Source organism: Mobula birostris, chromosome 30 (assembly GCF_030028105.1).
Source record: "Mobula birostris isolate sMobBir1 chromosome 30, sMobBir1.hap1, whole genome shotgun sequence".
NCBI classification, from domain to species: Eukaryota; Metazoa; Chordata; class Chondrichthyes; order Myliobatiformes; family Myliobatidae; genus Mobula; species Mobula birostris.
Genome location: NC_092399.1, coordinates 7,970,990 through 7,997,931, shown reverse-complemented (window position 1 = coordinate 7,997,931; position 26,942 = coordinate 7,970,990). Strand labels below are relative to the sequence as shown.

The window sequence follows — 26,942 nt, the reverse complement described above, 5'->3', positions numbered from 1 at the left end:
TAAACTGTGGCCTCTGGTTCTGGACTCACCCATCAGCAGGAACATGCTTCCTACCTCCACCATGTCTAATCCCTTAATAATCTTACATGTTTCAATCAGATCCCCTCTCATCCTTCTAAATTCCAGTGTATACAAGTCCAGTCGCTCCAATCTTTCAACATATGACAGTCTCGCCATCCTGGGAATTAACCTGGTGAACCTATGCTGCACTCCTTCAATAGCAAGAATGTCCTTCCTCAAATTTGGAGACCAAAACTGCGCACAGTACTCCAGGTGCGGTCTCACCAGGGCCCTGTACCGCTGCAGAAGGACATCTGTGGGTGAAAGGGGAACATGAGGGAAACCTCTTCACTCAGAGGGTGGTGAAATGAGCTGCCAGTGCACGAGAGCCCGATTTCAAGGTTTAAGACAAGTTTGGACAGGTACACGGATGGTAGGGGTATGGAGGGCTACGGTCCCGGTGCAGGTCTATGGGAGTAGGCAGTTTTTAAAAAATGGCTCGGCCCGGACTAGATGGGCAGAATGGCCTGTTTCCGTGCTGTACTGTTCTATGACTCAAAAGACCCCTGGATGTTTAACGCGATAGCAACACTTGCACAAAGCCCGGGCTGCAAAGTTGTAGATGTCATGAGGCAAGGATCTACCGGGCGCTCACTTTGTACGCAATTTCCTCTCTGTCGCCGGGCGAGGCAGGCCCCGGAGCCGCCACGGAGCCAATCGGCAAAGCGGGCACCGGGCTGACGCCCCGCTCGTGTGGTGCCGGAGGAAGCAGCCGAGCGCTGGTTTGCAGTTAGTTCAGCGGGTCATCTCGGCCTTAAACATGAGCCCGGCGGCCGAAGAGGAACCGAAAGTGAGCCGTGCTCAGCGGGGAATCAGGGCGATCTTTCTGGGCCCTCCCGGAGCAGGGAAAGGCACGCAGGTTGGTGCAAAGTTGGCCTGACGCTCTGCCAAACCATGTTCCCCTTGCTTCCAAAGTCTGGATGCTAAGGTTCGGGTAGGAAGGTTACTTCTGTTAAACTGGTGTGCATTTACACCATCAAAGTAGGAGTACATTTACGACCCAAGTCCTGTTTAGTTGTTTGATTAAGTCCATTGGCAGATTGGATTCCATTTTCATGTAAAGACACTTTGACCTTCAACGACTTCCAAAAAAAATAGTTCGGGATGTTTAGGTGCTACACAATGTCAGTTAAGGTTTTGAACTATAGAATCACGTCTAGAATTTGAGTGTGGGTTGCTAATTTATAGAATGAGGGGAAATGATACGCTTGTTTTATCTTTAAAACGAATATCTAACCTGGTGTGAGATCTGTTCAGTGTGAGAATCTCCTGCCCTGAAGAAGGGTCTCGGCCTGAAACACTAACTGTTTATTCATTTCCATAGTTGCTGCGTGACCTGCTGAATTCCCCCACCATTTTGTATGTGTCACTTTGGATTTCCAGCATCTCAGCATTTTCTCATGTTTATTGGTTGTTCTTTAGGATTCTTTTATTTATAATTTGTATCAGCCTTAAATTGTATTTGTGGGAAATAAGTTGTTTATATTTATCCGAGGTCAAGGATTGTGGCTGCCCGAAAGGTGATTGATTTTATTTTTAGATCCACCACCTCTACTTTGCTTCACCATGGCTGTGGCTCCCCACTGCCCAGATGTTCCAGGGTTGAGTGTAGGGCCAGTGAAACCATTGCTGCAACTCTCCAATGTGACGAAGCTCTAAATTTCTTTTTAAAAAAGGAGAGGCTTCTGGAGAGTGGATTTTAGGAATGCTTCCTGCACCTTGCTTTGTATTCTCAACCGAGTTAGTGAAAATGTTTATTGGGGTAACTTGTATAAGTCATAGCTTGTATTGGGCTTCTGCTTCAGCAATAGCAACTTCATACTCTCTGCTGATAAACCCCTTCAATCGTGATGCTTTTATCTCCAATCAGCGGATCTGGTTTTCCATAAGCTAGCTTTCCATCTGCTACATTTCACAATCTTTAGTGTAACTTTTGGTCATATCTGAACTTGCACAATTCTGTCACGCCCAGTGCTTGTGAGCCCACACTGAGCCACCCATTCCAGCCTAGCCTTAAATGTACAGCAGCTATATTTCATAAGGAGTTTGAGGGGCTTGAGTATGTTACCAAAAACACTCGAAAATCTCTACAGATGTACCATGGAGAGCATTCTAACTTGCTGCATCACCATCTGGTACGGGGTGGGGGGGGGGGTGCAGGCTATTGCACAAGACCGAAGTAAGCTGGAGAGAGTTGTAAAATTAGCCAGCGCCATCATGCGCATTAGCCTCCTGGTCAACTTCAAGGAGCAATACCTCAGGAAGGTGGCTTCCATCATTAAGGACCTCCACCACCCAGGACATGCCCTCTTCTCATTGCTATGATCAGGAAGGCACATGCTCAACAATTCAGGAACAGCTTCTGCCATATAATTTTTGAATGGACATTGAACCCATGAGCACTGCCTCACTACATTTCTTTTCCCTATTTTTTGCTCTACTTATTTAATTTAACTTTTAATATACAGTTGCAGGAAAAGGTTCATGAACCATTTGGAATTACCTGCTTTTCTACATTAATTGCTCATAAAATGTCTGATCTTCAACTAAGTCACAATAACAGACAAACACAGTCTGCCTAAGCTAATAACAGAAGCAATTGCACTACTTCTCATCCATATCGAGTTCACCATTTAAACAAACAGTCTAGGTTCAAAAAAGTATGTAAACCTCTGGGGTAATGCCTTCTACAAAACCTATTTAGAGTCAGGTCTTCCCATCATTGAGATGAGATTGGAGGTGTGGGTTGTAGAGGTGCCCTGCCCTATAAAAAAAGACACACGGTCAGGTTACTGACAGAACCTGTTCTTCTAAAAAGATCTCTTTATGTGCACCATGCCATTATGAAAACAACTTTCAGAGGACCTTAGAAGAATAATTGTAGGGATGCATGAAGCTGGAAAAAGCTACAAAAGCATTTCTAAAGACCTGGGTGTTCATCAGTCCACAGGAAGAGAAATTGTCTCCAAATGGAGGAATTTCAGTACTGTTGCTACTCTCACTAGGAGTGGGTGTCCTGCAAAGATTACACCAAGAGCACAACGTGAAATGCTGAAAGAGGTGAAAGGAACCCAAGGGTTACTGCTAAAGATCTGTAGAAATTTCTGCAACTTGCTAAAGTCTCCATTCATGTGCCCACTATTTTAAAAAAAACACTGAACAAGAATGGTGTTCATGGAAGGACACCACAATGGAAATTACTGCTCTCCAAAGCAAACATCGTTGCACGTCTCAAGTTTGCAGAAGAACACCTGGATTTTCTACAGCACATTCTGGGACAATGTTCTGTGGACAGATGAGACAAAAGTTGAACTTTTTGGCAGAAATGCATGTTGCTATGTTTGGAGGAAAAGGGGCACTGTGCACCACAGCAAAGCCTCATCCCAGCTGTGATGCACGGTGGAAGGAGCGTCATGGTTTGGGGCTGCCTCCGCGTCCGGACAGCTTCCAATCATTGGGGGGACAATGAATTTAAAATTGTATCAAGGCATTTTACAGGAGAACGTCAGGGTAGCAGTCCATCACCTGAAACTCAATAGAAGTTGGATGATGCAACAAGACAATGATCCGAAACACTAGAGAAAATCAACAGAATGGTTTAAAAAGAAGAAAATTCATGTTTTGGAATGGCTGAGTTAGACTCCAGACCTTAACCCAATAGAGATGCTGTGGCATGGCCTGAAAAGGTTCATGCAAGATATCCCAGAAATATTGATGAATTGAGGCAGTTTTGTATGGACTATATGCAGCTAGTTGACAGCATGTTTCAAGCATATAACACCATGAAGTGCAATGTATCACTTAAAAGATTCATTTTCTGCATTGCCATTTGGACTTCCTCCCTGCAAATCTTGGCACTGTCAGTGACGAGGTTGATGAAAGATGAGATACAGTACTGTGAAAAGTCTTAAGTACATATCAAGAATACAAGAAATGCCCTCTCTTTATACCCTTCCCACTCTCAGTCCACAGTAAAGACCCATACCAGAATCAGGGTTATCATCACTCACATTACAAGGGGCAATTAATAAGTTCGTGGCCTAAGGCAGAAGGAGTCAATTTTAGAAAACCTAACACATTTATTTTTCCTACATTTACACACTTAGTCCAGCGGTCGTGGAGCATACGGATCCCTTCTTTGTAGAAGTCGGCGTCTTGGACCTCCAGAAGTGGTCTACAGAGGGGGTGATTGATACGTTCGTGGCCTCAGGTAGAAGGAGATGAGTTATTAACTTCAAATTTTCTGCATTTTCACACAAAGGGTTGAACTGCAGGCGCATGGAACAAGAGATGTATAACTCATCTCCTTCTACCTTAGGCCACGAACCTATCAATCACCCCTCATATGTCATGGAATTTGTTTTTCATGGCAGTGCAGTGCAATACATAAACACTACAGTACTATGCAAAGGTCTTAGGCTCCCTTGCTAAGTGTATGTGCCCAAGTCTTTTGCAAGGTACTGTAGAAATTTTATGTATTGCCACAAAAAACTAATTTCATGGCATAATGTGAGTGACGTTAAACCTGATTCTGACATGTAGTATCCCCAAAGTGTGACTGATCGAAGTCACCAGAGAGACACTGAAGCTGGTGATGTAGAAGTCTTTATTCAGTTCAACAAGCAGGCATCATTCTGGAGACACTCCCACTAGAGGCTCACAAACCCAAAGGTACATCACATTTTTATACCCCTAAGATCAGAGAACAGCAGGTGATTCAATGCAATTTCAATATTTATTTGTGATAAAACATTTCATGTTTAATGTTCTTGTGTGATTACTTCGTGTGAATAATTTCAATTGGTTTTAATAAAAATAGCTAATTGCTAACTGGAGAAAATAAAAACTTCTTGAATTTTGTTTTTCCATTAGGCTCATAAGCTTGCTGACCACTACAATGTCTGTCACTTATCGACAGGTGACATGTTGCGAGCCATGGTGGCAAGTGGATCAGAATTGGGACAGAAGTTAAAGAAAACGCTGGATGGTGGCAAATTAGTAAGTGCAATGTTCTGAAATGGTGAATGGGGAAAATCCTGCCCATGAAGTACTCACAAGAGAGAGGGAAGTATAGTTAACATTTCAGATTCATGATCTTTAATTAGTTCTGTCAGAGCATAGATCTGAAACAGTAAGCTTATTTGTCCCTCCGTAGACGCTGCCTGAGCTCATGTACTTCCAGGATGTTTTTCACTTTAATAATGAAAAGTGAAGAACAAAACTTTGTGGATGTCAGGAGTCTGAAATGTAAGCATGTAAAATGCTGGGTATAATTTGTAAATCCAATGGATTCTGGTAAATTGGGGCACATCAGGACCTATATATTTTGGACCAATTAAGCGGCTGCTCCAATTATCTGAAGTTTCATGGAAATAGTTAAAAAGGTACAGTATAAAAACATCAAACTACCGTTTAACTGGGTAATGAAATATTTATTTAAGTAAAATGCAGAACAAATTGAAACACTACCAATATTACTACAGTAGTATAAAGCTGTGTTCAATCATTCGTTATGTGGGGCGATTGTGGTCTTATTGTCCATGACCATGATTGTTTTTGGCAATTTTTTTACGGAAGTGGTTTGCTATTGCCTTCTTCTGGGCAGCCATTATCAATACTCTTCAGAGATTGTCTGCCTGGTGTCAGTGGTCGAATAACCAGGACTTGTGATATGCACCAGTTGTTTGTACGACCATCCACCACCTGCTCCCATGGCTTCACGTGCCCCTAGTTGGGGGCAGTGTGGGTGCTACACCTTGCCCAAGGGTGACCTGCAAGCAAGTGGAGTGAAGGAGCACCTTACAACTCCTTTGGTAGAGACATATCTCCACCCCGCACCCACTGAATAACAAATTATGTATTTAAATGAACTACAGAACAGATTAGAACATTGCCAGTATTACTACAGTACTTTAAAACTGTTAGTTTGTAATGGTTACTGGCGGAGGAGTTCATGGAGTGTACACTGGCGTGGTACTCGATTAGTGAACTATCCATTCTTAGCCCCTTAAAACATTGACGTTTAACATTTTTCCCAATAACCCACAAGTTATTTTTATCAGTTCCTGGCATATTTGAACAACACAACTTAGTCATTGCTTTCTTTGAACCCAAAAGTATTGTGTGTTTGCTGGCAAGGCAACCATTCAGTGGCATGATTTTTAAAGAAAAAGCCTGTAGACATCAGGGGAAAAAAGGCATTGTGGATATCATCTGCACAAAATTTGAAGCAAGTTGGGGAGTTTTGTAGATTTCCATGTTTCTGTACTTAGAGCGTCAACACTGCATTTCTTACCGTGTGCTTTCTTGAATTTAATGTGGTTTTTACATTTCCATCGAGACAACCTACCATCTGTTGCTTTAAAATCTTTGTCACCCAGCTTCTTAGCTAGCTCCTCTGACTTGTTTTTTAACATTGGTTCAGTGATACGTATACCTTGTCCAGTTACAATAGAAAACCATTGACTGAGGACCTCTTCAACATCTGGATCTATGCTTTTGTTTTTGGGATGTTCCCTGTTGTCCCTCACGTAATGCCTATTCTTCTCACAGTTTATCTTGCTGATGTATCGAGCGTGCAGTTGTAGATTTCAGTACTCCAGTTGTCTCTGCCAGCTGACAGTGAGTGGTGTTTAGGGGATGGCTTTTATTTTGGTCCAGTAATGTAATTTTTTTTTCAGCTAGTGTCAAATCTTTTCATGGCTTGAGTCTCAAATTTTTTTAGAAGTCGCAACTAATGAAACAGAATGGTCAAAAATCACTGCTTTTTGAATTGGTGTCCTCAGCCCGAGGGGATGACATAACACAAGTACATACAACGGACACAACTGTTCACTCTAAGCCCGGTGTAGTGTCTAATGGCCACACAAGAGCACGTGACTGACCATCTTCTGTCCCAATTAAGCGGCACTGTGTCCCAAATAAATGGAGGGAGTTCCGGCTATTTTCTCGTCCTGCATTCCGGCGTCCGGCCCAAATAGGGTACCTGGCTGAGTACTAAAGACCTATGCTGATCAGGTGACTGTGAGTTCACTGATGTCTTTAACCTCTCGCTTCAGCAGTCTGAGGTACCCACATTGGATAGCTGCTTGCAGAGGGCTTCTGAGGTTATCATGTGGAGATTAAAATGATCCTGGCCTTAATCTTCTCCAACTGAGTTGCTGATTTAATCAGAAACTGGGGTAGTTAATTGACATGTTGTCAACAGGCATCTTATGTACATAAGGGAAACATTTTCTAGAGTTGTCACTGTTGATGTAATGAATGCTGCTGGAAGATCATCAGGTTTACTTTATACTTTATACTTCATTGTCGCCAAATAATTGGTACTAGAACGTACAATCATCACAGCGATATTTGATTCTGCGCTTCACACTCCCTAGATTACAAATATTAAATATTTAAAAAGTTAAAATTAGTAAATATTAAAAACTTAAATTATAAATCATAAATAGGAAATAGAAAAGTGGGAAGTAAAGTAGTGCAAAAACCCGAGAGGCAGGTCCGGATATTTGGAGGGTACGGCCTAGATCTGGGTTAGGATCTGTTTAGCAGTCTTATCGCAGTTGGAAAGAAGCTGTTCCCAAATCTGGCCATACGAGTCTTCAAGCTCCTGAGCCTTCTCCTGGAGGGAAGAGGGACGAAAAGTGTGTTGGTTGGGTGGGTCATGTCCCTGATTATCCTGGCAGCACTGCTCCGACAGCGTGCAGTGTAAAGTGAGTCCATGGACGTAAGATTGGTTTGTGTGATGTGCTGCGCTGTGTTCACGATCTTCTGCAGCTTCTTTCGGTCTTGGACAGGACAACTCCCATACCAGGTTGTGATGCACTCTAGAAGAATGCTTTCTACGGTGCATCTATAAAAATTAGTGAGGGTTTTAGGGGACAGGCCAAATTTCTTTAGTTTTCTCAGGAAGTAAAGGCACTGGTGGGCTTTCTTGGCAGTGAACTCTGCTTGGTTGGACCAAGTCAGGCCATTTGTGATATTGACCCTGAGGAACTTAAAGCTTTTGATGAGGGCTAGGTCATCCTGCTTGCTGATTCTTGTCAATGTGTGTTTGAATTCAGTAGTTACTTGAGTGAGGTATGTTAGGTTTTTCCTGCATTTGAGGAGTTACCACATACCACAAAAGCCAACATTTTTGAAAAGCATTTTTGCTTCTTCATTATTCTGAATTTCATTAATTTCTTCTCGCAAGCTCTCTCCCTGTTCTTTCACCTTGTAAAGAAATGAGTTAATTACCCAGCCTTGAATTTCCAGACTGCTTTAAAGTCCTTGAACTGGTTCTGAAAATCCTCCTTCAGTGACTGCAGGTATAAGCAGTACTCTTGCAAATCACCATCTGTGAAAGAGAGTGCCATACTTTCCATGCAGAGAAACTGTGAGAACATTCTCCTCCCAGTGTTTTGCTTGTATACTGTATTTCCAATTTTCTGCACTTTTTCCCTAGATTAAATTGAAATACTCATCTTGCAGTTTCATACATAAAATGTTCGTTTTGTCATACTGATTGGCTAGATATGCCACATTTCCACTGAGAAATTCAGTCTTGTTTCCCAAGCTCGTGTCAACTTTGAGCAAAAATTCAACCACAGTGTCAGAAAGATCAAAGAAATGTTTTAAGCTGCAGCGTTTTGACAGCCAACACACTTCAGTTTGAAGAAACAAGCGTTCAAACTCTTCATCTTTATCTTGGCATAACTGGCAAAATATTCTGCTACTTAATGTGTGAGCTTTAATTTTGAAAGTAGATATTACAACAGTTATGCTTGGGAAAAAAAAGTTGCTGGCTGAGGTTTTTGGCTGCGAGATGTTGACGATGAATCACACAGTGGATTGCAAACAGACTTAGAATTTCTTTTTTCATAAATGCCACTAAACCAGCATGGCAACCTGTCATATATGGTGCTCCATCTGTTGCACAAGAAACCTTGTTCCTTGTTGGAATACTTTTATCATCAAGATACATTTTGAGCTCGTCGTAGATTGATTCTCCATTGATACCTTACTTTTAACTTTTTACAAAAGAGAATCTCTTCATAAACATTTGTTTTTGATAAACCGTACTTGCACCATTAATAATGCCTCATTGTCTCTCACAGTTGCCTCATCCAGTTGTATCCCAAGTACTGTTTTTTTGTAGCTCTGTGCATAGTTGATATTAAATGCCTTCACTCATTTCACCAATATGACGAGCCACAGAGGAATTGATTTTAAAATACTGGTATCCATTTTGAGAACAGTGGTGACCACTTCTGGTACAGCAGGCATTATTAACCTTTCACCAATTACATGAGATTTTCCACACTTTGCTATCATTTTGGAAATGTTATAAGAAGCAATGAGACCACTATCAAGGTCATTTGTAGCTTTCTTGGCAAATGACTCGAGTGTGTAACGCTTTTCAAATACTTCTTTCATCTTCTGGAACCGAGTAATACCATACCATGCCTTTTCAGGGTGTCTTTTACGGAAGTGTTCCTGCAATCTTGATGGTTTCATGGCTCTATTAGACAGCACAGTATTACAGATAACAGATGGAGGGGGGGGTCGCTGATCTGACAGGAACAGAGTAAAACCACACTCCAGGTATGTAACACTGTATTGATGCACTTTCTGTAGTTTCTGCTTCCTAGCAGGATTAGAGTTCAAGGCTTCACCGCCTTCAAACATGTAGAGATAGTGCTGTACGTATAATCCATCACTAACAGGGCTAAATTAAAATTAAAAAAAAACACAAACTGGGAATGCCTTTTGGATGCTGAGGACAGCAGTGAGTTGACACGGTCATTTGGGTCTCGTGCCTCAAGTTAAGGTGTCGCTAAACTCCCCCCAAGGACTTCTATTTCCCCTAATGCCCCCTTAGGACACGTAACTGCCCCCATTGGGAATCACTGACTTATACCATAGTACATTATTTCTGTTTTTTTTCAGCCAACTCTGGCTGTCATCATCCCTACTTGTCCCCAAAAATCAAATGAAATTCCTCCTTTTTTTTTAGAATGGTAGAACTAGCACAGCCCAAATAATAATAAAAAAGACTGACAAAATGATCTGGAGCAACGCACAGTTAATGCTGGAGGAACTCAGCAGGTCAGGCAGCATCCATGGAAATGAACGAGCAGTCAGCATTTGCATTTATTTATCGAGATACAGCAAAGAATATGGCCTTGCAGCCCTTCAAGCGGCGCCGCCCAACAATAACCCGACTAGGACCTCTTTGGACTGTGGGAGGAAACCGGGTCAGCGGGAGAAAATCCATGTGGGGAAAACATACAGGATTCATTTTAATGGATCCTCCCAGACCTGCTGGGTTTGTGTGTGTGTGTGTGGTCTGCAGAGTCTCTTGTGTTTTCACAAAAACATTTTCCTGTATCTGTGTCCTTGAAGTGGACATTTCACATCCCTTTTCTGGACATGAATGGACAGAGTCTTGTCGGTGGGAGGGGGGGGAGATGTAGGCCAAGTATTTTATCATGGAGTGAATTGATGTGAGAAAAGAAGTTGGTTTTATTAGAGCAGCTCAATGGATTTTTTGTTTGAATAATTGTGTAAGCAATTTGCAAAATGATCTTCAGTACATGTACCCCTGCAGGTAAACCATTTGGTATTGTTGTGACGTGAGCCGTCACCAGAGGGAGACTGAAGCTAGTGGATGTAGAAGTGTTTTATTCAACAAAAATGAGCACCAGGCATCATATTGAAACACTCTAGGAGGAAGAGGCCTCCCGACCCAATATTACATAACATTTTTATATGCTAAAGAGCAAAGGTAACAGCAGGACAATTCTATAGTTACAATGTACCTACAATGCTTCCTTTGAATTACATATAGTTTTCAAACACGTCCTTCTTCACACCCATGCTCCAGACAGCCAAAATGAATGTTAATCCCCACTGACTTTTTCTCTGGATTCATGCATCTGCACACATCGAGTGAATGGGTATTTCTTGGTTTGTAATCAACCCCAGTCTGCAGCTTCAGAGAGGCCCTTGTTCAGGGCTGCATTTTAAATTCAATTTACAATCCACATTCAAATCTGAAGACTGGTTGCTGCTGAACTTAATATTTGCTGTATACCTGCAGAATATACCCTAATAGTACCTGGGATACTTTTTGAATTGGTTAATTTATGGATCCCTTTTAAAGATTTGGCACCATACTGCATGACTGCTTCTCGGTAATTGGTGCTATACTTGCTACTCTTAACAAATTTTAATAGGATTTTGGCATCTGAGTTTGCCCAGTGTGAAATGTGCATTTTTTATTCGCGACCACTGGCGGGTGGTTAGAGAAGTATCCTGAGAGTATTTGTAATAAAGTTAATGTTCCTGTTGGCACTCTGAATAAGTTTGGCTCACTAAGTGCAGAGTGTTGGCTGAATCTGAAATTTGCAGTTCTGTGTGAATCAGCAAGTTGGTGAAAGTTTGCTGATCAGCAATACATCACCTCACTAGTTAACTGCAGAGACTGAGTACGAAGCGGGTCCCACCGATTGACAATAGATGTCTGAATTTATAGTTACTGAAAAAGGGTGGTTTCATAAGTTCAAAGTGTCAAAGCATGAATATTGTATACAACTTCGTGATTTGTCTCCTTATAGGCAACCACAAGACAAACCAAAAGACCCCACAATAAAAAGATCAGTCAGACACCCAGTCTGCAGAGAGGAAAACAAACAAATCAGACAAACAACAAAAGTAAGCAAGTAGCATCCAGAACAAAAGTGAGCCCACACACAAAGCCTGGGGCACCAGGAGCAAGGCACAGCCTCAGCTTTGTAGGTTTAATAAATTTTTTTTGTGAACTAATGGATTACTGCTGAAGTACCATAAATTCACACATCAGAAAATAGCTTGTGGCTCATTATTCTAAGCAAACAATGCCAAAGAAAGTCAGACTAACTCCAAACCTTGCAGTATCCCAGCCTTGTACCTTCCCCTACACAAATATCTAACCACTTTTCAATCAAACAAGGCAATACTCGCAGGTTAAATCTGAAGAGTGCCCATATCCTCAACATTTATTCATGTAAGGCAGTCTGTCTCCCTAATTTTTTTATAAAATGACTCCTATCAGTGATGTGGCAAAAGAAATTATTTTTTTCCCTGAATACTCATTAAATATTAAAATCAAACATCGTTATATTTCTCTTTGGGTTTATCTGCTCCAGAGAAAATAGTCAAAAAGTGTCACAAGACCCCTCAAACTAGAAATTGTTTTACTCTTGGTATTTATCGTGATTAATTTGGGCTAGCTATTATCTGATGGATGCCTCACAAAGTGGCGTCCATCATTAAGGACCCCCATCACCCAGGACATGCCCTCTTCTCATTGCTTCCATCAGGGAGGAGGTACAGAAGCCTGAAGGCACACACTCAGCGATTCAGGAACAGCTTCTTCCCCTCTGCCATCCGATTTCTGAATGGACAATGAACACGCGAATGCCACCACAGTATTTTTCCCCTCTCTGTTTTTGCACTACTAATTTAATTTAATTTTCTTTATTACATATACTTATTGTAATTCGTAGTTATTATTATGTATTGTAATGTACTGCTGCCACATAGCAAATTTCACAATGTGCGCCAGTGATATTAAACCTGATTCTGATATGCTGATACTTCAGTGTGTCCAAACTGCACGTGACCACGTTTACTATAGGTTAACCACTATGTTGAATTAAAGTACCATTATCCTTGTGTTTATTGAGATGTGAATGACTGTGGCGATGAGGGGCAATTGACAGAGTAAGTGGCGAGTGATTCCTTCCTGATCTGGAACTAGGCCAAGGAAGATTGTCCATTCAGATTTGAGATGAGGAGCTATTTTTTTTAATATAGGTAGATGATAGTAATTTTTGGTTTGATTTAACTGCTTCAGAAAACAAAGTGCTTAAAACATTGAGTACATTCAAGTCATATCAGTTGGAATCTTTGACTTTGAAGAAATCCAAACCCTTAGAATCAATTGTGGAAACGGGCTGTTTTTCCCCTCGTGCTTGATCCACTATCTGCTTTACTTCAGCACCAGTTTCTTCATTAATCCTTTGATTTCCTCTTTCTAGTTTTCTGTAAATGTAAACAGTGACTGAATTTCCACAGCTTGCTTGTGGAACGAATTCCAAAGATTTATTCTACCCTCGGGAGAAGTCTCTTCTCATCTTCATCCTGAATGGCTAACCACTTATTTTGAGTCTGTGACCCTTGTCCTCGGCACTTCCAACAGAGAAGCATCATTCCTTCGTCTATCCTGTCAAACTCATGAAGAATTTTGAAAAGCAAGATTGCTGTAGATGCTGGAAGTGAAACAAAAAGCAGTAAATGTTGAGAACTACCAGCAGCTCCAATAACATCTGAGGAGAAAAATGCAGAGTTGCTGCTTCTGGTCAAAGACCCTTAATCAGAACTGAACAATGGCGAACTTGAGAGTATTTAAGTTGCGGTGGGGAGGCGGGGTGTGGAGAGAAAGCAAAGGGAATGTTTGTGATAGAGAAGAGAGCAAGGTTGTCCAGGTTCCATTTAAGAGAATGAGCAGATCATGAGCTCTTCTATTCCCCACTCTGACCATTTTCCCTCTTCTCGCCTGCCTATCACTTCCCCTGGGACCCCTCCTTCCCTTTCTCCTATGGCCCACTCTTCTATCAGATTCCCTCTTCTCTAGCCCTTGTCCTCTCCCAGCCACCTGGCTTCACCTATCACCTACCAGCTAACCTCCTTCCCTTCCCCCACCTTTTCATCCTGGCATCCTTCCCCTCCCTTCTCAGTCCTGAAGAAGGGTCTTGGCTCAGAACGTCAACTGTCTATTCAATTCTGTTGATGCCGCGTGACTGCTGAGTTCCTCCAGCATTTTGTCTGTTGCTTTGGGTTTCCAGCATCTGCAGACTTCCTTGTGTGTATGATCATAATCTAAGTTGAGATAGAAAGATGAAGACCCTAAAGAAAAGGAGATAAATGAGCTTGCTTGGGCGGGCAGAGAGAGAGAGAGGTCAAAATTTCAATTATTTTCTCTCGGTTCATTGTCCCTTGCCCCGTCTCCCCTCTCTGAATTTGGAGAGAACATGATGGAAATAATTCGGAAAATGTCGCTTGGGTGGTTTATGGTTGGGTTGAGTTTTTCTACAATCTTGGCAACTTGCGCGGAGACATGTCAACATGCTGCTTATTGTGGTGTGTCCTCTGAGTGCTTGGCCTCAATATACTTATCAGCTGATTGGTCGTCATTTTGGAAACTCACCTGTGATGTGGGAGGAAATCTCATCACTGATTGGTTGCATGGCAAACTTCGCGCACTGTGGTCTGAAGTTTTGCCCGCATTGGGTCTTAAAGACAATTGAGGTCTACGTGCTGTCTACAGAATTTTTTTTTTTGTCGAAATCCATGCTTCTAGGGATTTTCTTGCTTGTTTTCTCTTGTGTTTGCTTGCACCATGAGTTTCACCGATGCCCGGTTGAATTTGTGTCCCTCTCGATCTTCGTGGGTTGAGACCAGGGAGAGTCGGTCGTCCTGCTTTATCGCCAGTTGATGTTCATGCCAGAACATGTACAATTGCTATGTTCCCCTCAAATTTCCTGTACCTCAGACTTCTTTCCCAAAGTGACCAAACTTGCTACAAAACCATCGTTTAGTCAGCAGAATGATCTGATGGGGGTGGTGATGACAAGTAGTAAATATTTGGCACATTTACCATTTAATTTTTGTTTGTCTTTAGGTGAGTGATGAAATGGTGGTTGAACTGATTAACAAAAACCTGGACAGCCCGGCCTGTAAAAATGGATTTCTGTTGGATGGATTCCCACGCACTGTGAATCAAGCAGAGATGGTAGGCCAAAATTATTATTTAAAATCATTTCTAAACATAGGACAGGACACTTTGCCATCACTGGATGGTGCAGTGATATTAATGTACAGCTGCTAATTAATTTGACTTGTTAAATTGACTTATTTTTCTGCCCATTGCTAGTCAAGATGTACAGTAGAGGTTTATCAAGATGCGTCCTGGATTAAGGAATATGAACTATAGGAAGAGGTTAGACAAACCTTGTTTCCTCTGGAGCATCAGAGGTTGGGGGTGATCCAATAGAAAATTATACATTTCCGAGAGGCTTAGATTGGACAGACAAAATCTTTCTTCCAGGTCGTCGTCATCATCATGAGTCGTACCTGTGACCTGGGTGGTCATGGTCATGTGTAACCCTAACCCTTAACCCAAGACCTCGAGTTGCAGTCCCACCCAACCTCAGTGGAAAAAGCCTGCTTGCATTTACCCTTTCTATACCCCTCATAATTTTGTATACCTCTGTTAAATCTCCTCTCAGTCTTCTACAGTTGCAAAAAAAAGTTTGTGAACCCTCTGCAATTACCTGGTTTGCAAAGGGTTCACAAACTTTTTCTTGCAACTGTACATTCCAAGGAATAAAGTCCTAACTTATTCAATCTTTTCATATAACTCAGGTCCTCCAGACCCAGCAACATCCTTGTAAATTTTCTCTGTACACTTAGGTGAGAGAAGTGAAGTTTAAAGGAGATATTGGGGTTTGTGTTTTTTGTTTTAGGCACTATTTGTCATATTTTTACATTGATTGTTTGTCAAATCTTTGTAGTTTTTCATTGACTCCATTGTATTTCTTTGTCCTACAGTGAATACCTGCAAGAAAATGAATCTCGCTGTAGTATATGGTGACATATATGTACTTTGATAAGAAATTTACTTTGAATATGAAGGGATATGGGTCTTGTGCAGACGGCAGAGATTTAGTTTGTATTTGGCATCATGCCGAACACTGACTTGAGCTGAAGGACTGGTGCTGTATCACAAATGACTGATTTTTACCTTGAAGTTAATATGACTTCAATTCCACAAATCGAAAATATTAAGTAGATTGATAGTTTTTAATTTAATGTGAAAATAGTTAGCTTTATGTAGTACAGAAGATAACTGCAAAGTACTGGGATTATGTTTGCCCTTCTGGTATTCTGTTTTAAAGTAGAATTATGTAAATATATATATTTTTTATTTTTCTTCATCTTTGTTGCTTAGTGGAGGATAATCCCTGGGGAAATTGGGAGAAGCTGAGAGAAAATAATTGCATCGCAGCGAGATTCTCATCAGATTTGAAGCTGTTGGTTTAGATTCTGTCTAAATGTAATAGGTGTGTTAATAAATAGGACGTTGTTTTTTTAAAAAAAGCTTTTAAGCAGTCTTAGTGAAAGAAGAATTGTTACAAAACAACGGCATCTTGATCATTATAAAATTAATTTATCCTTGAATATTTTAGGGCTCTTAAAGGCATTTACTTTCACTCATGCATGTCTGACTCATTTGTGCTGTCTTTAAAGTTCGATAAACAATTGGTAAAACGATCCGAGAAGCTGGACTCTGTGCTGGAGTTTAAGATTGAAGATGATTTGCTGGTTAGCAGGATCTGTGGCAGGTATTCATATTTATAATTTATTTCGAGATAAAGCACGTTAACAGTTACTTACGGACCAAAGGGCTTGTGCCACCCAATTACACCCATCTGACCAATTAACCTACTAACCCGTGTGATTTGGAGACAGGAGCACCCAGCGGAAACCCATGCGTTCACAGGGAGAACGTACAAACTCCTTACAGATTGTGACAGGAATTGAACCTGGGTCACTGGCATTGTAGTAACATTATACTCACTGCTACACCTCTGTGCTGTCTTAAATTAATTATTAATAGACTTAGTATAGATTAGTTTACTTGGACAGTTAAGATTTAAGTATTGATAGGTGTAGCTTTGCAGAACTTGGCAATAAATGTTTTACAGTATCACCAACATGGGAAAATCTGCAGATGCTGGAAATCCAAAGTAACACACACACACACAATGCTGGAGGAACTCAGCAGGTCAGGCAGCGTCTATGGAAAAGAGTAAACAGTCAAGGTTTCAGTTCCGTGATCCTACATCAGGACTCAAAAAGAAGGGTCTCAGCCCAAAACGTCAACTGTTTATTCTTTTCAATAGATGCTGCCTGGTCTGCTGAGTTCCTACAGCATTTTGTGTGTGTGTTGCATTGTAAAATATTAATTGCAACATTAGTAAATTTGGATTTGATATTGTGTTACCTTATTGCCATTTAAGAGCACCATCATGTTCATAAAGATTGTATTGGTATCACAGGATTAAATCAGACTTGACAGCCGAATGGCCTAATTCTTCTACTATGTCTTATGGTCTTATATGGTCGAATGTAGAGAGGCCTAGATAGAGTGGATGTGAGGAGGATATTTCCTTTGGTGGGAGAAGTTTCGGACCAGAGGGCACAGTCTCAAAATAGACGGAAGTCCATTTGGAACAGAGATGGGGAGGAATTTCTTGAGCCAGAGAGTGGTGAATCTGTGGAATTTGATGCCACAGGTGGCTGTCGTTGCAGGTCATTGGGTATATTTAAGGCAGAGGTGATAGATTCTTGAATAGTCAAAGGTATGAAAGGTTATGGGGGGAAGGCAAGAGATTGGGATTGAGAGAGAGAAATGGATCAGCCATGATGAAATGGCAGAACCAACTCAATGGACCAAATTCTGCTCCGATATCTTATGGTGTTATAAATCTACTGTTGTTAAAGTCTCTTAAAGTGAAACATTGCCATCCATTGAAAATTAAGATTGACATTAATGAGGAGACTTATTTAACAGCCATGTGTTTTTTTTAATATATAGACTGGTCCATCAAGCCAGCGGACGCACCTACCACAAATTGTACAAACCACCCAAAGTGCCCATGAAAGATGACGTACGTATAATGAATCATGATTGTTCACTTTTACTTGTGTAACACATTTTAAACGTGTACTGTAAGGCTATTATAAATGAAGTAATCTTCCCAAAAGATCAGTCCTTAGAACGTACAGGTTGTGCAGATCCTGAAAATAGATGTTACTTATTTAAGTTGAATTCTGGTTTGCTTGCACTTAATGTAATTTGTGCTTCTGTTTCTACATGTAGTGAAACCTTTTAACACACACCTTTGTAATTACCTTTGCTGTATTATATTTGTTTTTATTTCTAAAATTAGCAGCTTATTTTTTCTACTCCAGCATTGCATGTGTTACTCTTTGAAAAGCTCATGGGGTGGGGTGATGAAATGTGAAAGTAACAACAATTCACACTGCATACTAGTTAAAATGCTTTAGAAATTTTACAGTCTGCTGACAAACCCAAAGCCACAATGTATGACCTTATTTCAGCTTTTTTAAGTGCTGAGAAAATTATCTTCTTGTCTTTTTTTTGGTTCACCAATGTATATAAATTTAGTAGTCCTTTTGTCATGTCTTTCCCAATGTATTTCTAACTGAAATTCCAAGGCAGGAGTTCCCAACCTTTTTATGCCGTGGACTCCTACCATTAACTGAGGGGTCGTGAACCTCAGGTTGGGGACCGCTGTTCTCAGCCAGTTTAAGAACAAAAAAGTGGCCAAAGCACTCTATTAAGTGGGCTTAATTTGCAAAGTTAGTGATTAGTATCATACCGGTAAATTTCTTGGGTGGGTGTGGGATTGACTGGCATACAGCCTTTTGGAAGGCTCAGCCTGGGAATAGTGAGGCGAGACCAGATAGGGAAGGAGTCAAGCAGCTTGTCTCAAGAACAAGGTCAAGGTTAAGAATTGCTCCTCGCTTCGAGTGCTGACTGACTGTCTGAGACAAAGATTTTGTTTCTGGCTCTTGAAGGTGTTAGGTCCTTGCACATGTGGGCCACTAATGATCTTGACAGAACCGATAAATCTGTGCATGACATCAACTCTGCTCTCCTGTTTGCTTCCAAGATTTGGAATACCTGTATCGGGGGCATCAAAACACAGAATAACCAACAACTGCTTCTGTTAAAGCTTCCAATTCGCCAAGTAGAAATGAATCAACCTTCCCAAAGCTAGAATCTTAATTACACTCAGTCAACTTCTTTGGGCAGCCATGGCTGAGATTACTAAGTGGACAGAGAAAATAATTTGAGCATTAAGTCATCATCGTCATTATGTGCTGTGTCTTATGTCATCATCATTATGTCAAATGACATGGGCGATCATGGTCTTATGACTATGATGGCCCCAGCCATTATCAAAACTCTTCAAAGATTGTTTGCCTGGTGTCAGTGGTCACATAACCAGGACTTGTGCTCATATGAACATCCACCACCTGCTCCCAAGGCTACTTGTGACCCTGATTGGGGGGCTAAGCGGGTGCTACACTTTGCCCATGTGTGACCTGCAGGGTAGCGGAAGAAAGGAGCGTGTTATACCTCCTTTGGTAGAGACATGCCTCCACCCCGCCACACAGAGGATTAGTCAGTGCCTCAGAATGTACAAGTGCTTTTGGGTGTTGAACTTTTGAGTCAATTCATCAGAAGCACCAGAAATCCATCATATTAATGAAAAAAAAGTACCAGCTTCAAAATTACCCATTGCCAAACCAGTTGAGCACTCTTCTCCCGCCCCATTTCCAAAGGTAATGCAGATAATGCCTGTTTTTCATCCATTTGGGTAATAAATTCGCCCTTGCAGAATTTACAAATCAGCACCCAAAAATTTTGAAGTACAGAATAAAATTCACCGTCATAAAATTTGTGTGCGTGGAGGGTTGGGAAGAGGAAAAACATTTTCTTTTAGAACTGTTTTCCGGGAACACAAGTCTAGATTCATTATCATGCTAAATATTCCAGGTGCTTTGGCTGAAGTTTCTTGAAGTTGGGTGTTGATCTAGCAGTTATCTTTAAGTATAGTGACTCCCGATGTTTGTAGACAGATAGCCAGAATGAGTAGTGGGATAGGCGTATATGACTTGTATCTATCACAACTCTTAAGCCTGGTCTCTATATCTGTGCATAAAGCTGTTATTAATTTGTATTTTTCTGTACTAAGGTAACCGGTGAAGCTTTGATAAAACGCTCGGATGACAATGAAGAAACTTTAAAATCTCGCCTAGCTTCTTATCACACCCAAACCAAGCCCCTCATTTCATATTACCAGAAGCAGGGACTTCTTACAGCAATTGATGCAGCACAGTCTCCTGAAGTGATTTTCTCTGCCATTCTAGCTGCTTTCAGTGGAGCTACATGTAAGGACCTGGTTATGTTTGTTTGATTTTTTTAATCGCTGCGCAGTCAATAAATGCGTAATGCAGTGGATTCGGGTTACTTAGGATACATTGGGTCTAGTACATTTTGTCCCAATTAAGCGGCTCCCCCTAGTAGCTGAAGCTTCATGGAAATTTTTATAAAAAGTTATATTAAAAAAAAGATGCATTATGTATTCAAATGAAATGCAGAACAAATTAGAACACTACTAATAGTACCATAGTACTATAAAATTGTGTGTTTTCGTTCGTTTGTTCTGTGCTGTGTCATACAATATGGGCAATCATGGCCTTTCTATGACCATGCTTGCTCTTGGCAAGTTTTTTCTACAGAAATGTTCTGCCATTGCCAGCTTCTGGGCAGTGTCTTTACAAGATGCGTTATCAATACTCTTCAGAGACTGTCTGTCTGGCGTCAGTGGTCACATAACCAGGACTTGTGATGTGCACCATCTGCTCATACGATCATCCGCCTCTTACTCCCATAGCTTCACGTAACCCTGGCTGGGGGGCTAAGCAAGTGCTACGCCTTGCCTAAGTGTGATTTGCAGGCTTTGGTAGAGACGTATCTCCACCCCACCACCCTATGAAACTGTATTGGTTCCTAATAGTTATTGATGGAGGATTTCATCCAGTGTATGCAATATACAAAATTAGTGCAGATAATGGACTGCCTTCATACAGTGCTATCGAAGATTGCATTCTCTAAATCTTCATTTTCATTATAACATTCAAGATGATTGTCAATACCTTCGTAATTCCTAACTTGTTGAAGTAGTGAAATTGTTATATTTTCACTCCAGGCTGTTTCTGGCATCTCCAAGCCTGAGTGCTTGAAACCACAGTGAGCAAAACAATTTCCAATTGTCTTGCTGCTTATTTCTCGCTATCAGTGACAATAATCCATGCTTTTTGAAACAAACACACACAACTGACGCTGTTTAAATATTCACTCTGCACAGTGTTGTGTCAAACGGCCACACAAGTGCATGCGATTGTTGCCAATTTGCTGGTTCGGCAACAATCTCCTGCCCCAGTTGAGTGGCAGAGTGTCTCAAATAAACAAAAGGAATCCTGGCAATTTTAGTTTTTGTTCTTTAAGAGTTGTCCCAAATAAGTGCTGCCCTGATTAAATGATGGCTCAATTAACCAGAATCCACTGTACTTACTTGAGGATAATTTAGATAACTGGGGAAAAACTGAATCTATTTTATTTATTACATTATTTGCAAAAAAAAAAGGTTAAAAGAATGCTAGTAGTTTAATCTGTCAATCAACTGCTGTAGATTATATTTGATAGTTGAATATTATTTAGTTCAACTTTTGTTGTGGCTACTGTTTTAATGTTCCAAATCATAGTTTATCACTGTTTAGTTCAGAGCCACTCTGCATATCTAAACCAAATGAAGTAAATCTGAATTTCCCACTAGTTAAATTGTTTAAAAGGGTGTAGTCCTTAATGCAGATTATGTTGTGAATTAGCTACACTGATGGAGGAGGAAACAACTTTCAGCTTTTTGTATTTATCAAACTTTTGCTTCTCTCGTCAAATGCTGTTATTCATATTTGTCTTTGGCCTGTCATCATGTCCCATGAACCTAATCGTCAACGTTCAGCAGACTTAAACTTCTTTTCAAATTATAGCATAGTGTGGATTCTTGCGAGAAATAACAAAAGTTATTGATAACTCCCATCTCTTAGACTTTAAAAATAAATTCTTGACTAGACTTAAATAGTAATATTTAGAGATCAACTTTTTTGGGGAAAATGCCATGAGTCATCTTACCAAATTATCTCTGAAAGGTAGAATGTGTCATAGCGGCGGCATTTTTTAAATTCAAAATATTACAGATTTTGATTTAATGTCATCAAATCTAGTAAGATCTTGCAGCAGAGTATTGACATTGTAAGCTACTTCTGAAATGCCATTTACAAATCTCAATCAAATTTCAGCTCCATCTGAAGTGGGACCATTTAGTCTACACATTTTGTCCCACTTTTTCCACCATTTGCATCACTCCCTCAAATCTCACAAAGCGCCAAAATTAATGTTGTGAATCTTTCTCTCTGGCTCGGGTTTGCTATCTGCTGGCAGAGCAGTCGAATTGTTAATTAGTACATTTGAGTAGAATCAGTGAAGTAACTTGTATTGGGTTCTCTTTAGCTGAGAAGTGAAGGCTTGGTCTAATCCAGAGGTTCCCAGCCTGCCATTGGTATTGGTTCATGTCATAAAGAACGGTTGGGAGGTTGGGAACTGCTGGTGTAACCTGAACAAGATGACCTGTTTGTCTTCATCTTAACTGCAACTTCTGATTATCTTCCTCCCAAATTTATTTTCGAGGACTGTATGGTGTTTAAAATGTTAAATTTGCTTAGATTTTTCACTAAATAAATTGGAATAGTAGAACTAAAATAGCTATGTTAATATCTTAAAATTTAAAAAGAAGTTAGAAAAACATACCAAGTTAGGTAGCGTAATTGGAGAGAACAATTGTTATTTTGGGCAAATGTGTGATGTCAACTGCTGTCCATCCTACTGGTGCTGAACTGTGTTCCTAGTTTTCCAATTATTACTTTATAAGTAAAAACCACCACCACCCTTAGCCGAACTCAAATTTGCCATAGCGACTTAGTTAGATCATTGTAAAAACAAATCTACGTGCCACGTTATTTCTGAGTTTCATTGTGTTTAAGTGTAGTGTTAGATTGCTTGTTGCATCCTATTCTAAAGGCTGGGAATCCTCCAGGTACCCACCAGTCTTGAGTAGAGATTCAGCCCGTTATTCCAATGTACAACTGAGAATTTGGTTGTAGCTAATTCTGGCCAATTGAAGGAGTAAATTTGCTTTTAGCATAAGTACAACTTTGATTGTATTTGGAGACTCTGGTCCTAATATCTACTCCAATTAATGCATCTTGTTCCAAAACTGAGAACACATTTGCCTGCAAGTTCAAGACAATGTTTTGAGAATTTGCTCTGCTCTGTTTTGTAAAGGAGTCAAAATAAAGGCAAACAAATGAAGTTTATTCATCTTGGAGTATTCAGCTTCATTTAAATATGTCTTAATAAAGATAAATTTGAAGCATGCTATTTGCTACATGAAGAAATAAAGTTTCAGATACACAAATTGAACAACAATATAAAAGCAGGTGCTGGAAATCTGAATCCAAAGCGCATCCTAGAAATACACAGCAGACTACCAGATCCTTCTTGGAACATGTAATCACCCTTTCCCATGGGCTCCATTTCCCTTCTGGATTAAATAGCTACCTATCAGTAGTTGGTAGTGATAATCACAATGGTACCAATCTCTGGAAGTTTGGGGTTGAGGGTGGGGAGCATCGATGCCTAAACCCTTAGTTTACTAAGAAACAACCTCTCTCTCATATTTCTTACCTTTTGTACGTCGATAACAGGATACAGGAGCAACATCTTAAACTTAGGGCATCACGGTAATGTAGCGGTTTGCGCAACGCTGTTACGGCTTATTTCGTTGGGAGTTCAGAGTTAAATTCCAACACCGCCTGTGAGGAGTTTGTATGTTTTTTTTCCCGTGAGCGTGTGGGTTCCCTTCAACTGCTCCATTTTCCTGCCGCGGTCCAAAGACGTACCGGTTAGTAGGTTAATTGGTCGTTGTAAATTGTCCCGTAACTAGGCAAAGGGTTAAATAGGTGGGTTGTAATGCAGGGCAGCTCGATGAGCCAGAAGGGCCTGTTCTGTGCCGCGTAAATAAAATTGACTTAAATTCGGTGGTTAAAGAAGACCCGCATTTACATGGCACTCTTCAGCAGCTTGGTTCCACAAAGCACTTTGTAACCGTTGTACATGACTGCACTTGAAAAGTGTCCTTTTAAAAGGATTAATGTTACTTAAAATAAATCCCCCTAACCTATAAATTTCGGTGGGGAAATGCAAGCAGAATTAGCAGTAAAATGTGATGTTGAAAATGGTGCATAACTCTTCAGCTTTGTAACAGCATAGTCTGGGTGTGAGTTTCAGTAAATTGTGAATTGAAGCATGACGCAGGTGGCTAGCACAACGCTTGGCAGCACCAGCCGCCCGGATTCAATTTCCGCTGCTGTCTGTAAGGAGTATTTATGTTCTCCCCCTGACCGCGTGGGTTTCCTCCAGGTGCTCCGGTTTCCTCCCACAGTCCAAAGATGTACCAGTTCGTAGGTTAATTGGTCATTGTAAATTGTCCTATTATTAGGCAAAGGGTTAAAGCAGGGGTTGCTAGGTGGTGCAGCTCAAATGACTGGAAGGGCCAATTCTGCGCTGTATCTGAATAAAGTAAAATATTAAGAAATATTCTTGAAGAGTGCGACCTTTAGTCTATGACTATTAATGTTGTGAATTGAAGCATATATTAAGAAAAAATGTACTTGGGGTGTGAGCCCTATTAAATCTAGGCAGGCAGAAGAGTTCTTAAACACAGTTTAGTTATAGTGGGTGGCAAAGCTGAGGCTGTCTGTTTGTAGCAAATGTAATTGAGTATTTGGTATTTCTTGCCATTACTCTGTCCACAATCCAGAATTATCCCTATTTTCCATGAGATTCCTGTTATTCGTTAATAAAGTTATTATTTCTAGTTTTTGAAAGAAAGCTACAGGGAATTTTCTCAGTGACGTCATTTAAACTTTACAAATCTGCAATTACTTTTAACGTGCAAGTTATTGTTAAAGCTAAATTTCCTTGTTTGGAAGATTACGTGGTTCACCTACATCTGCCAGGCATTAAACGTCGACACCAATGTTCTTTCAAAGACACATCACTTTTAGGAGGTGTAGGAGCCATGTATCTATTTTTTGTCTGTGTTGTACGTATTTTGTGTTGTGCATTTATTATGGGTAATTTGGGTGTGGTAGAAGTGAATGAGTATAGTTACGTCTTCATGCTTTGTCTTGAGTCAGTTTTTAGTCCAAGTAGAGGTGAGGGAGGGGGGTAAACCATGGGGTGATTTATTTATTTATTGTTTTGGTTGCCTGCTAATTGAAACACTGATGCTTAAGATTGTTAACTTTATTGTTATATTGTTACTGGACCACTTAGTACTGTTAATTTAACATAGAACGTAGAAAATCTGCAGCACATTACAGGCCCTTCAGCCCACAACGCAACCTACTGTAGAAGCTGCCTGGAATTTCCCTGCCGCATAGTCCTCTATTTTTCAAAGCTCCATGTACCTCAAAGTCTCTGTTAGTTTTTTAATGTTACAAGATTGTTCATCTTTGCTGGTTTCTTAAACGATCTTTTGAACTTTGGAACTTCGTTATCGTGGATAGTGAGTTGTAGTGTCTACACCCCCACCCCCATGCTCGGTCTCAGAGCCGTTTTGGTTTATAACCGCTACAGACGATTTTTTTGTTTTGACGTGGTAAAAGTATCTTAAATAGGTTGACTTAAAGCAGATGATTAAGAGCTGGGATTAAATAATGCCAGTGGAAATCCTGTGGGCCATTAGTAAAATAATTAGTGATCAGGTTATTGATTTACAAGAGTGATGTTCTGAAATTAAACATATCTCGGTATACTGTATGTTGGGAGGGGGTATTTGGCGGCGTTCCATGTTATGTGATGCACTTGTGGATCTTGCCAGTCAAGGACCTCAGGACCTGAGGTACAAATCCTTTCTCGGCCTAAAATTTATTGAACCCTCTTTTTATCTCATTGCAGCTAACTGAAAATTATGATGCCAGAGAGTTTTCCAAGCCACAATGTGCCAAGCGATCAAGTTTGCAAATGTTTACATAATGAGATGGGGATATTGGTTGTAGTATTGAAGTGCAATCCAGTTTTTAAAAACGTTGTGGAACATAATGTGTGAATTATTGAGTGCGGTTACTTGTCAATTAATTAATTTCTCCCTTTTTTATGGATCTATTATGGGAGAGAGGGAACATTTTTGGTTTATGCAGAACCATGTTATATGCTGATAACTTTTTCTAATTGCCTTAACAATACTACATATTGCCTTACGGTGGGGTGCAAGTTTGTCACATGAGCTAATTATAGATAATCTTTTTATGGATGATGGAACAATAAAGAGATGTACACATTTACCATGCTGTTTAAATTCAGTCTTGTTGGTTGCTTTAAGGGTTACTGGATTTTCCACAAAGTAAGTAACCCATTATTGTTTAAATTAGGGATTCCCAACCTGGGATCCACAAACCCTTTGCTTAACAGTATTGGCCCATGGTATGAAAGAGGTTGGGAGCCTCTATTTTAGTTGAATATATTTAAATACCTTGGATATGATGAACTAAGTCATCTGCAGTTTCTTTGCAAGCTGTGTTACTTTGGATTACAATTTCTTCTCCTTTTGGCAACATCAGTCCCAATGCACAATTACATCCTTTAACCTTTCAAATTTCTGAACAGTTAGATAGCCTGCTGAAAGCAGCAGTTGAAATGTCCCCCAATTAAATCTTGGCAACATGAACCCCCTTGGGCTGGATCTTTTCAAACTGCCGGCCTCAAAACCTACTCTTCCTTTACACACTCTCTCCAATTTAATCCAACAACCTATGCCCCTGGGCTAACAATTCATCAAGAAATTAGTATATCTCATCTTCACAAGTCAAATTTTTTTTCTAGAGTTTTCAAGTATAAGTTGACATTCCTTTTACAAACATTAATTCTATTTAAAATCGGTGAACTTAGCCAATAGTGTTCCAGCCAAAGTGTGGAGAAATCTGTGCAAGCTTTTACTCTCCCTTAGGCGCTATGCTTTAGCCACAGAGTTCATTCCTCACATCAGTCTGAAACTAAGCTAGATGATTTCCAA

The 26,942-nt window shown here is 40.4% G+C and overlaps 1 protein-coding gene across 2 annotated transcripts; it reads left to right on the top strand.

Annotated features, from left to right (window-relative positions):
- Nucleotides 1-681: 681 nt before the first annotated feature.
- Nucleotides 682-26,214, top strand: ak2 (adenylate kinase 2). 2 transcript variants are annotated; one of them, XM_072247091.1, is made up of 7 exons: nucleotides 682-919; nucleotides 4,933-5,058; nucleotides 14,771-14,881; nucleotides 16,399-16,493; nucleotides 17,750-17,822; nucleotides 19,941-20,136; nucleotides 25,829-26,214. In XM_072247091.1, exons 1-7 carry the CDS (start codon nucleotides 821-823, stop codon nucleotides 25,834-25,836), a joined length of 708 nt encoding a protein of 235 aa, XP_072103192.1. In that variant the 5' UTR covers nucleotides 682-820; the 3' UTR covers nucleotides 25,837-26,214. The 2 variants fall into 2 exon arrangements, with proteins under 2 accessions (XP_072103192.1, XP_072103191.1); XM_072247090.1 differs by lacking the exon at nucleotides 25,829-26,214 and having other exon boundaries at nucleotides 19,941-23,181.
- The last annotated feature ends 728 nt before the right edge of the window (nucleotides 26,215-26,942 follow it).

Bases quoted from the DNA above. Each gene is read 5' to 3' on its own strand.
- ak2 (XM_072247090.1), top strand. From the start codon at position 821: ATGAGCCCGGCGGCCGAAGAGGAACCGAAAGTGAGCCGTGCTCAGCGG. The intron at 920-4,932 runs GTTGGTGCAAAG...TTTTTCCATTAG, and splicing joins GAGCAGGGAAAGGCACGCAG to GCTCATAAGCTTGCTGACCA. The intron at 5,059-14,770 runs GTAAGTGCAATG...GTTTGTCTTTAG, and splicing joins CGCTGGATGGTGGCAAATTA to GTGAGTGATGAAATGGTGGT.